The sequence below is a fragment of the Lithobates pipiens genome, unplaced genomic scaffold, assembly GCF_037356315.1.
Source record: "Lithobates pipiens isolate NorthernLeopardFrog02 unplaced genomic scaffold, aLitPip1_a1.2 Scaffold_13, whole genome shotgun sequence".
In the NCBI taxonomy this organism is placed as follows: Eukaryota; Metazoa; Chordata; class Amphibia; order Anura; family Ranidae; genus Lithobates; species Lithobates pipiens.
Genome location: NW_027507718.1, coordinates 535,377,472 through 535,390,222, shown reverse-complemented (window position 1 = coordinate 535,390,222; position 12,751 = coordinate 535,377,472). Strand labels below are relative to the sequence as shown.

Here is a 12,751-nt window from a genome sequence, read left to right as displayed (position 1 = left end):
GGATTTGTTGGTTTGCAGAAATGATTTCCTGTCTTTTCTGCAGAAAAACCCTAGAGGGGGGAGGGGTGAGGTGCTGCACTGTAGCGGGGCTGCCAACGGTTTGTAAATTTCCGGACAGTCCATACATTTTAACCACTTACTGGCTGTCTATAAATGTACTACTACGACTACTTCACTACTACACTATGACTACTACTACTACACTATTACACTACAACTGCTACACTACGACTACTACTACACTATCACACTACGACTACTACACTACTACTACTACTACTACTTCTACTACCACTACTACTACTACTGGTAGTACGGAGATGATTTGGGGCATTTTGTGGGCACTCAGATGAGTTTTCTTGACCAGGAGGGTGAAGGAGAAAAGATAATAGTGGCTCCTGGGCCTAGCACAGTGCCACTGGCCTCTATCATGTTTGCTTTTCTCCCCCCCCCCTCCCCCCTCCTGTCTTTTCTCCTTGTTCTGTTAGGTTGGATTTCCCTGGACTGTGGACTCCCAATCCCACCAGCTCCCATAGGAGGGCGCCACCACTGAATATTCAATGGTTTATGTAGATGTTGCTGTAAGTGTAGAAGTCTTGTGATTGGCACTGCAGAAGACTCTCCATACATGAAGGAAATGTTTCTCTCGTATTTTGGCACATTCTCTCTCATAAATAATATGGTGATGAATAACAAACTGTCCTTGGCCCCAGCATGGGAGATGAGAAGGTGAGGAATGGCGGCAGCATTGTTTACTTTATCATGTGAAAGTGGACAATGCCACCGCCTAACGGCCGAGACAAACTGCGTGTGAGGCGAGGCGAAGCGACTCTACTGCGTCACTCTGCACCGCCTCGCAGGGGGACCTTCACTTATCTCTTCTCCACACTCCACACTCAGCCTGCAAATCTGTGTGCTGCCCCCTGCTGGACTTACTGGCACACTCCGTCTGTCACACAGACAAGGAAATGTGACCACGCCTCCTGCAGTAAATGGGCCAATCGCTGCGCGGTATTCCTAATTCCACAGGAAAGGGTTATTGGATTAACCATTATAACCCCTTCAATACCGAGCACTCCCCTCCCCCCATTCCTGCCAAGGACAATTGTCACCTTTCAGTGCTGTCACACTTTGAATGACAATTACTCGGTCATGTAACATTGTACACATATGATATTTGTATCATTTTTTTTACACAAATAGAGATTTCTTTTGCTGGTATTTAATCACCTCGGGGTGATTAAAAATTTGCAAACAGGTAATTTATATCCTTCACTGAAAGGCAGTAATGGTGGGCATGATTGGTAGCACTGGTGGGCGCTGATTGGCGGCACTGGTGGGTACTGATTGGTAGCACTGGTGGGCACAGATTGGTAGCACTGGTGGGCACAGATTGGCAGCACTGGTGGGTACTGATTAGCAGCACTGGTAGGCACTGATTGGCAGCACTGGTGGGCATGATTGACAGCACTTATTGGCAGCACTGATTAGCAGTCCTGATTGGTAGCACTGGTGGGCACTGATTGGTAGCACTGGTGGGTACTGATTGACAGCACTGGTGGACACTGATTGGCAACACTGGTGGGCATGATTGGCAGCACTGATTGGCAGTACTGATTGGCAGCACTGGTGGATACAGATTGGCAACACTGGTGGGCACTTATTGGTAGCACTGGTGGGCAGTGATTGGTAGCACTGGTGGGCAGTGATTGGTAGCACTGGTGGGCACTGATTGGCAGCACTGGTGGGCATTGATTGGTAGCACTGGTGGGCAGTGATTGGCAGCACTGGTGGGCACTGATTGGCAGCACTGGTGGGCACTGATTGGCGGCACTGGTGGGTACTGATTGGCAGCACTGGTGGGCACAGATTGGTAGCACTGGTGGGCACAGATTGGTAGCACTGGTGGGCACAGATTGGCAGCACTGGTGGGTACTAATTAGCAGCACTGGTGGGCACTGATTGGCAGCACTGGTGGGCATGATTGACAGCACTTATTGGCAGTACTGATTAGCAGTACTGATTGGTAGCACTGGTGGGCACTGATTGGTAGCACTGGTAGGTACTGATTGACAGCACTGGTGGACACTGATTGGTAGCACTGGTAGGTACTGATTGACAGCACTGGTGGACACTGATTGGCAACACTGGTGGGCATGATTGGCAGCACTGATTGGCAGCACTGGTGGATACAGATTGGCAGCACTGGTGGGCAGTGATTGGTAGCACTGGTGGGCAGTGATTGGTAGCACTGGTGGGCAGTGATTGGTAGCACTGGTGGGCACTGATTGGCAGCACTGGTGGGCAGTGATTGGTAGCACTGGTGGGCAGTGATTGGCAGCACTGATGGGCACTGATTGGCAGCACTGGTGGGCAGTGATTGGCAGCACTGGTGGGCACTGATTGGCAGCACTGGTGGGCACTGATTGGCAGCACTGGTGGGCACTGATTGGCAGCACTGGTGGACACCGATTAGCCCATTACCCTGATCTGTGATCAGTTGTGTCCTAAGGAGGCACATGGGCAGTGTGATCACTGGAGGACGTCCATCGATCCCCTCCCGGCAAACTAACCCCGCTCTGTAGCCATATTTCAGTTATAGCGGGGGAGGGAATGGGTTACAATGTATTTTTTTATTACAATGGGTTTAAATGGTAAAAATGTAGATGATAAATCTGCTGTGAGCTGTAAAGACGTATTTATTACAGAATTCCGACCAATGACATGAGTGGGGGATTTACTAAAGACAAATAGACCGGGGACTCTACGAATCCAGATGTCCTCATTCTCCCCGGAGCTCAGTGAATGTGGTGAAGCTTCAATTTGTAAGGAATACCCAATCAGGTGTAAGGAAATATTAAATAAAAAGCATTTTTCTTGCACGTGATTGGATGATGGAAATCAGCAGAGCTTCACCACATTCACCAAGTTCTGGGGAAGCTGAGTGTCCCTGCAGAGTTCTCAGTCTATTTCCCTTTACTAAACCCCAATATGTCTGTGCAGCTGAGGGGCAACTGATGGCTTTTCCACCAAATTAGATCCGAGGAGCCGCGGACATTGCTCCTCCCACAGTGGGAGGGGCTTGTTACATAACTCGGGGGCTGGTTGTCTTCTTTGCATCTATTTCATTCCTCTTTGTATGGGGTCGGGGGATGTATTGGAAGACGGGGGAGGGGGGTTCACAGATCATGGGTAAGAATATAAACCTCTTATCTCCAGTGACATGAACACGGGTCATACCAAGCAAAGGAGACATATTTGTTCCGTTCTGTGATGTGTTTGTGTCTCATATATAGGAAAATGGAACATTGTAGGACAATCCTGACCATAGGAAGCCTTGTGTGTCCCAATAAAATGATGGACGTGTTCCATCGGGATTACAAAGTTCTTGTGGAATGTGATGAGGAAATAACGACCTCTGATCCCGGGGAAGGTTCTGGAAGTTTATTTAGAAGAGAAGAGTTACAAAGTAAAAGTAAAAGATTAGAAAGTAGAGAGATGAAGGTGTGCGGAGATCCTTAGACATGGCAGGTGGACCAAGGATCTGACCTCTTCATCATACGGGAGGCTTTTACCCTCCAATCCTGGACAAGTTGTCATGGAGGACCGTCCCAAACATCAACATTTTACATTCACTGAAGAATTTGTACAAGCAGCACATCATTCATTACAAGAGACATTCATTTCTGTTATCTCTGAACACCTTATCAGCTTGTCCCACCTCCAGACCCCCAAATCCCTCATTGTAGAAGAAGGAGACCAACTGTCTCTATGTTCCCCAACAAGACCTTCCAAGGACCCCGAGAACAACAATTTCCTCTAATAACATCTTTCTGTAAAGTCCTTCTAGACAGAGAACCTGTTATTATATAAAGAACCGAACATTAGCATATAAGCACTTAGTCATGTCATTTCATCATTAGTAAATCATGTGATCCCTCCCATCATTCTATCTATATCCAATCATTAATCAATATTCCCATATACAGAGTCAAGGATTTCCACCTCCTGAGACTATATACCCCTCCCCGTCACCTGTCCACAATCCCCGCCCCCCTCTACATCATAACCAATATGAACAAGGCTAGCGCTGGCTGTATTCATAGTGATAATCATCACAGCCAATCACATTGAAATGGATATTTTGATGATAGGCAACTCCTATCCTCATATTGATTAGTGGTTCCAAATTAATAACTACTGCAGTAGGGAACAGACACAAAAGATACGCTCAGCATCTTTCCAAATAACCGTTCTCCTTTATTATGACGCATGTGAAGGCTTTTATACACATGATTAGGTAGGTATCACATTAATATTACAATTGTACATTTATGGTAACAAGGGGCGTAACATAGGCAGGCTAATTCTAATCAGAACTCGAAAGAATGCAAAACATGTACTGAAAACATTGTTAGTGCCGTGTGCACAGTGAGGGCATTGTGCAATACATATAAAATAGAATACAATTATATACAGAACCTACAAATTTCCATTACAGTCTCCTCTCTTTTGATGAATATTTTGATCACTAACCATACCTGTTATCACCTTTAACCTGAAACCTCCACATGCTTAGGTGGAGGTAGTCCTGGCCAGAGAGGCAAAAACTGCATTGTGGACAAAATAATAACTGAGCAGCTTTTTCATTACAAAACGACTTTTCACTGTGAAAAACAAATGATTGATTAGACATATATACAGAGTACTGGCTGTACACTCCTGTGGCCAGAATGGCCTTCTAGCTTAATTGTTGGTATGCTGACTTATCAGCATATGTAAACACAGACAATTCTACATACAATGGAAGAGGTACAAAAGACAAATATGACTTCAACATGGCTAAACTACTTTTCAAATATATATATCCCTTACAATTAAAGTAATTGAATCAAAAAGTACCCTAGACTGTGATCACAAGAGGGAAACAAATCAAACACAGAGATTTCTTTCATTTAGACATTTTTGCAGTGTCTGGTGTGGATCCAGGTGACTTTTCTTTCAAGTTTTGCAAAACTGTACATGAAATAGATGCTGTATTGAGTCTCCAAACATTTCCTTATATATAAATGTCAACTGGCTTTAGTTTTAGATCCTTCCAAACTTGTAGGATCTGGAATTGGGGAGAAAACACATAAATGAGTTTGTCAAAAACCTTAAAAAAAATCAGCAACATTCTCTGTGAGATCCAAAAGGAGGACTTCAGCTGCGGAGACAAAATATAAGCAAATCCCATAGGGAGAGAGTCCAACATCCCCCTACGGGCTTGATAAAATATAATAAAACATTCAGGCAAAAGTTTTCTAGTTTCTTACTCTACTTTGTCCGCTACATTGTAGACAGCAGGGGGTGTAAAAATAAAACCTCAAAACTTCCAATAAGGTCTCTCCTATAAAAATGATTTCCTCTGTTACTCTCTGTAGATTCTGCACTCTGCACTTAAAAACTACTTCTGAGAACACTTTTTTTTACTGTGGCCTTTGCAGTAGCATTTGCCACTGGATATCCAGAAAACATGTCCATACAAACAAAATACATACTTGTAAGATTCCTGACTCGGGCATCTGGATATATCTTTTTGTTATCTCTGGAAGGGATGTTCAGCTTTTGGTAACACCTTTGGTAACAGGTAAAACAAGAAGTGGTATGTTATAAAAACAACTGTGTTGAACCCTGGCTCTATCCCACGCTCATTTACTAAGGCAGCCATAACTACTTGTGACTGATGACACGGTCCATGTGTCAAGCTGGAGGGAAAAGAGTGTCTGGCAGACATAAATGATCACCTTTTCCAAAGTCTTGTTTCGTAAGAAGTTGCCCTCTGTGGACCACTTGTGCTTCTCGTTCTGGGGTCCTTAAAGTTGAATGATTAATCCCAGCTATACTGGGCCAGAACTAGGATGGAATCTGTGAGTTGCACAGACCCAGCAAGTGTCCGGGGCTGTAAATGCAGCATCTTTAGAGTCACCTGGTCTGCTTCCATATGTGAGTTTTACTGTTAGTATGGCTACCTCAGCAAGAACCTGGAAGGCTGAAAACAGCCAATCAAATTAACTCGGCGCGCTTGATTGGTTTACCTGCCGAAGTAAAAACAAACTTCTGGCCCTTCAAATGGAACCAAAAGCTCTCTATATCTGGACTATCTATATAAATATATACTCTTTTTATAGCTCACGGGCTTTTCTAAAACATGGAGCTCTGCTTCTTGAGATAGGGGAAAAAGGATCCAATGACTCTGAATACAGGGAATCCTTCTGGGTGATAAACTTCATCCTCGGTATAAAACCAGGAATAACACTACAAAAAAGTAAATACTCGGGTCTCCGGGGAGTGTGTCCTGCACTGGGCTCACAGCAGCTGATTCCCACGTCATCAATGTAACACATGTGTTTTTTCTTTGTCTCCAGCCTCCTCCAATAGAGGCAATAAGGTGGCTGGATTCAAATGTACACATTTTTCATTGTTAGATTTGTACATAAACACACAAAACAAATTCATATTATGAAACTTTCATTAGACAAACACTTAGCTATATATTTGCTGTGCAGAATGTCGGACTATTAAAAATTAAATATTCAACCAAAATAATATCTGTAACTTTGTCTAATAGCAACTTTGCATAAAGTTACAGCTCTGATATATCGGGGTGAACCCTTCATTACTGGGTCCGGCTTGCATAAATATAACAATGGCTTGTTTCCTATCATGCTGTTTGTGTAAGAACTCCAATTTCATGTTTCGAAAGGACAACTTTTTCCTGGCAATATTATAATAAACGATAAGAATACCCTGCAGTCATCCAGAGATTTCCATAAATCCTAAATATTCTTCTACTTATACCCACTGCACTTACAAGGAGAAGGGGCACATCATTTCACAATCCACACATTCTGCTTTGGATTTCAAAAATAAAAATACATAAAAACAAAAGGACCAACCATATGTATGAAGGACCAGAAAGCACTCGGCCATCAAAAACTATAAACCAACTGGCTGCAGACAGCATCTATCCTAACAGGGTGTGTGGACTTGATGTGATGGGTCTGTTATATTTACATGTTATTATTACTCTCACATCATGGACCGCACATCAAGTTATTATCAGACTTTAAGATTTCATTTCTGTAGAAAAACTTCTTATGTATCCCATTCATCTTGGCTTTGTTAAACATTATTGCAGCTGTATTCAAATTAACAACCTCATCTTAATCTTTTTTTTCTTTCCACTCAATAAATGTAAAATTACAAAATTGTTATCTTAATCTAAACAAATTCCTTTTTTTACCAATTTCCCCATTAACCTGGATTTCATTTCCAACCAAAGGTTGTCTAAACCTGTTTCAATATATCTATATTTATTAATAAAATTGTTAAACTCATATTAGAAATTAATATTCATATGATAATTTCAATATCACACACTAATATATATGCACAGATAAATGTCCTTAACCACTTCAATACCGGGCACTTTCGGCCCCTTCCTTCCCAGCCCAATTTTCAGCTTTCCTCGCTCTCGCGCTTTCAGTGACAATTGCGCGGTCGTGCTACACTGTACCCAAATGAAATTTTTATCATTTTGTTCGCACAAATAGAGCTTTATTTTGGTGGTATTTATTCACGACTCCGTTTTTTATTTTTTGCGATATAAGCGCTAAAAAGCGGAAATTTGGAAAAAAACTATATTTTCTTTTTTCTATTTTAAAAGAAATCCAATAAAATCAAATTTTGTCATAAATTTAAGCCAAAATTTATTCTGCTACATGTTTTTGGTAAAAAAAATTCCGTTAAGTGTATAATAATTGGTTTGTGTGATCACGGACATATGTACGCAAATGATCATGTACATATGTGTGCAGGTGATCACGTACATATGTGTGCAGATAATCATTGGGACATGTGATTTTAGTGGGACATATGTGCGGGACATGTTTTTATTATTAGGGACATGTGTTTTTATTATTTGGGGACATGTATGTTTTGGGGACATGTGTGGGGACATTGTGTTTATACTGTGTGGTGTGTTTACTGTGTGGTGATTTGTGTGTACACTAGACTGGTGATCAGTGAGTAAAAAGCTGTAAAAACAGCTCATACTCACTGATCATCAGCCGGCTGCAGCGATCTGCTCTCCTCTCCTCAGCGATGACTTCTGTGTGAGGAGAGGAGGAGCCGATTGCCTAGCAACCGGCTGTTTGTTTACATCACATGACGGCCGTGATTGGACACGGCCGTCATGTGATCAGGAGGGCCAATCACAGAGCCCTCCTGCCGATCTGAGATGCGCCGTGTCCGGGTGACACGGGCGCATCGGGATCGCGCCGCTGCGCGGGCACGCGCGATCCCGCTCCTCCTGATGGACGTTCCTGAACGTCCTATCAGGAGTAGACGGCTCCCACCCGGCCGTATATGTGCATTGGCCAGGTGGGAAGTGGTTAAAGAGGGACATATTACTTAATTTTACTCAATTTCTCTCTTTTTTTTTTTAATGCACTGTTTCCACTATCACAGGATATTAAATTTGTGTAAGACACGGTTAATTTGTAACCTTCATTTTACCATGTTTGGAAAAGAGATTCAAAAATAATTGTGATCACATTGTTTATCATCAGATTCGTTAACCCGGCACATTTTGTTATAAATGTTTTGTCTAATGTGGCTGAAATTGGCATGGTGTCCTTCCAGCTTATCACCAATCTCTCATGTCAGCCACATTCTTTCAGGAGAGCGCAGAGGAGGGGGTCACATCTGCGTACATGACACAAGCGATAGAACTACAGGTTCCAGCATTCACAAACATACTCAAATATATCTCTAAAATCGCTTACATTATTCCCATTTGTACACAACACATGCATATCATTCTCTCACTTTCTTTTAACGCTTTTTAAATACTTCCTTGCTTAAACTTCTGCTTTCTTTATTGTGTTCTGATATCCTTTGCATCCAATGTATTGTAATTCCATACTTCACATACTGTACCTTCTATGATCAGACGGGCAGCCATAGTGCTCATCCCATCTTCCCTCTCTGACAACATATAAAGGATTCTGTTTTAACTCTCATTATTGTTTCTTGACTTTACTAGTTGTAGTGCCTGACCCCAAATTCATCCCACAACTTAACATCAAAAAGTCCCTTTCTGTCTCGTGTTAATGTCACTCTTGATCCGTCCTGCTCACATAAATAGCTGTTTCTCTAGCTGTATACTCTGCATGATTCTTTGTCCCCGTGGACTTTGGTGGTAACCCAGTTACCCTTTGTGTATCCCTGTCCACTTTAACCATTAATCTAGGGGCTCAGTATAGGCGGAACCGCACCTTCGGTTCATATATAGCGCTCCTCTTGCGCTGGGCATTTTTGAGGGTCTCTTACCCTTCATTCCCTTACTTAATTTAATGCCCATAATGACTGGCCAGTCTTCTCTACGTGTGCCTATACCCTCTTGCCTCTAAGCTACTTTATCTAGCAGATGTACTACAAATACCTGTGATCAGCACTATTCTTCCCTTCCCTAACACTCCGATGGACAGTAGACAGTGACAACATAACATATAACCACCAATCAATACAGTTCGAATAAGGGGAGTAAAATAGGTACCCTTTGTCCCGAAAATGCCTTACCGATCAAGGAAGTCTGATAACTCAAATGTAAGCAAAAGGCTGATTAACAGAAATTCCCGGATCGTCTCAAGCTCCTCGTTTCGGATACTCAGGGTCACCTGATAACCCCACCTGGCTGGCTTCGCCACCTGAAATGGATATTTTGATGATAGGCAACTCCTATCCTCATATTGATTAGTGGTTCCAAATTAATAACTACTGCAGTAGGGAACAGACACAGAAGATACGCTCAGCATCTTTCCAAATAACCGTTCTCCTTTATTATGACGCATGTGAAGGCTTTTATACACATGATTAGGTAGGTATCACATTAATATTACAATTGTACATTTATGGTAACAAGGGGCGTAACATAGGCAGGCTAATTCTAATCAGAACTCGAAAGAATGCAAAACATGTACTGAAAACATTGTTAGTGCCGTGTGCACAGTGAGGGCATTGTGCAATACATATAAAATAGAATACAATTATATACAGAACCTATAAATTTCCATTACAACATCAAGGGGAGGAACAATCTCAGATCCATGGATTTGTCGTGTAAAGGAATCTGTGAGGACAGAATTGAAGGGAAATCAACAACAGAGAGAAAAAAAATCTGACAGAGGTTCTAATCCTCCCCCACTCCATCCAAAGCTGAAAATACCCATTTCTTCTATAGATACACAGTGATGGTGGAGACCCCGGGGCCATCATCCTGATCCTGGCTACACTATGTAGTGTGTCACTGACCCAGAACAAGCATGCAGCCAGTGAAGGCTGAACAATCTGACCTCCTGCATGCTTGTTCCTGGTCAGTGACACACTAGGTAGTGAAGTGAGGTTTAGGATGAAGATGACGGCCCCGGAACCTGCAGCTTTATAAATAAATCCCTCATGTTTCCTGTCCTCTGCTTCCTCCTATTGGATGAGTATTCCACCAATCACCAATCAGATCATCCACCTTGTGATGTCTCTGGGCAGATCTCTCACTCCTGATCCCCCCCACATATCTTTATACGACCTCTCCATACCCCTCCCCCTACATATACCCCAGCATGGAGGGGCTCAGTGAAGGTGGTGGTGAAGGTGTGGAGATGTCGGATCGGGTCACACAGATCATAAAAGGAGATCCGCCCGGCCTCATAATCCAGATCTACCCCGACTCTCCCACTGGAGACATCGCCGGGTAATGGGATCTGATTACTGTCATGTATCACTGAGAGATGATCACCAAACAACCTCCTCTCCCCCTCCAAACACCAGGACTTCTTATTATCTCCAATCAGTGACTGACGTCTTCTCCTGTCTATACTGGGGTAACACATCCCGACTCTCCAGTATTCTGCCCCCCCGACATCCACTTCCCAGTAATGTCTCCCTGAGGAGAACCTCTGACTGCTCATCACCTGAGAATAATCCTCAAACCTCTCTGGTGTTTCTGGGAGATTCTGAGGTGATGATGACCAGGATGCAGTTTTCATGTCATCGGATATATGTAGATTATTACCAGCTGTTCTCACATCCAGTAATATGTCTGTAACCCCCAACACCCCCAATGTTTGCTGTACAGCCCCAATATTTGGTCCTCCAGCCTGGAGGTGTGAGTGTTGTATGGTGGGGGAGGGTTGGGGGGGTCTCATGGATGGTTGTATGGTGGGGGAGGGTTGGGGAGGTCCCCTGGATGGTTGTATGGTGGGGGATGGTTGGGGAGGTCCCCTGGATGGTTGTATGGTGGGGGAGGGTTGGGGAGGTCCCCTGGATGGTTGTATGGTGGGGGAGGGTTGGGGGGGTCCCCTGGATGGTTGTATGGTGGGGGAGGGTTGGGCAGGTCCCCTGGATGGTTGTATGGTGGGGGAGGGTTGGGGAGGTCCCCTGGATGGTTGTATGGTGGGGGAGGGTTGGGGGGGTCCCCTGGATGGTTGTATGGTGGGGGAGGGTTGGGGAGGTCCCCTGGATGGTTGTATGGTGGGGGAGGGTTGGGGAGGTCCCCTGGATGGTTCAGCATTGATGTGACCTTCATCCTTTGTAGTAGAATGTGGATAGACATGTGTGCCTGGACATTTCTCTACATTTACCCCAGACATGATATCAGATAGACCTGTGTGTAATGTGTGTGAGATCCCCCCCACATCCAGATCCCCTCCATCATGGAGGAGTTTATCATGTCTCTCTCTGTCCTCATCATCTCCATCCTCAGTATCACACAAGTCACCTGTGTCCGATTCCTGTAGGACAGTCAGTGGATCTGTCACGTTACACAGCTCCTCAATGTGACGCAACTTCCTGGACAGCTCCTCCTTCTTTATCTCCAGATCCTGGACCAGATCATTGATTATCCCGGAGATCCGCTCTGCCTGCCCGGAGATTTCCCTCAGGACTCTCTTCTCCAGGTCTTCCAGACGTCTCCTGAGGTCTCTGAACAGGACAGTGACTCTCTCTGTCTCATCATCTGCTTCTCCTTGTACTTTCCTCCCATGTTCCTGCAGACTCTGGACTCTTTTCTCCATCTCCTCTCTCTCTGTCATCAGTTTCTGCAGAACATTCCTCAGTTTCTTCTTCTTCATCTCAGAGGCCTCATCCAGAGTCTCCACCTGGTGTCCCCGATGTTCTCCATCCAGCCTGCAGGACATACAGATACAGGTCTCATCCTCAGTGCAGTAATACTCCAGGATCTTCTTATGGACGGAGCATTTCCTGTTCTCCAGGGAAGTGGTGGGGTCACATAAGACGTGTTCTGGTGACTTGCTGTGGACTCTCAGGTGATTGTCACACAGAGAAGCTTCACAATGCAGACAGGATATGACAGCAGGTACAGGAGTGTGAATACAGTAAGTACAGAAGACCCCGGACTCCTCCTGATCCGGATGGGTGGACAGGAAATTCTCCACTATGTTCCGTAGTGTTATGTTCCTGTGCAGTGCAGGCCGATCCTGGAACTCTTCTCTGCATTCAAGACAGGAATAACCTCCAGACCCCTCCTGTGTATCCCACACACGACCAATACAGTCCCGGCAGAAGTTATGTCCACATTTCAGCATTACAGGATCTGTATAAACGTTCAGACAGACGGAACATTCCAGCTCCTTCCTCAGATCTGCAGACGCCATCGCTGAGAGCAGAAGAGAGAAATGACACTGAACGTATC

At 44.2% G+C, this 12,751-nt stretch overlaps 1 protein-coding gene across 1 annotated transcript in view; it reads right to left on the bottom strand.

Moving 5' to 3' along the window:
• LOC143975964 (uncharacterized) overlaps positions 1 to 12,727 on the bottom strand; it is a 36,243-nt gene extending 23,516 nt beyond the window's left edge. The window contains exons 1-2 of the mRNA XM_077478492.1: positions 10,597 to 12,727; positions 3,327 to 3,436 (exon numbers count right to left, since the gene is read on the bottom strand). Of these exons, the coding sequence (XP_077334618.1) occupies positions 3,327 to 3,436; positions 10,597 to 12,713 (2,227 nt within the window). The 5' untranslated portion in view covers positions 12,714 to 12,727. The remainder of the gene's footprint in view (positions 1 to 3,326; positions 3,437 to 10,596) is intronic.
• Between the last annotated feature and the right edge of the window lie 24 nt (positions 12,728 to 12,751).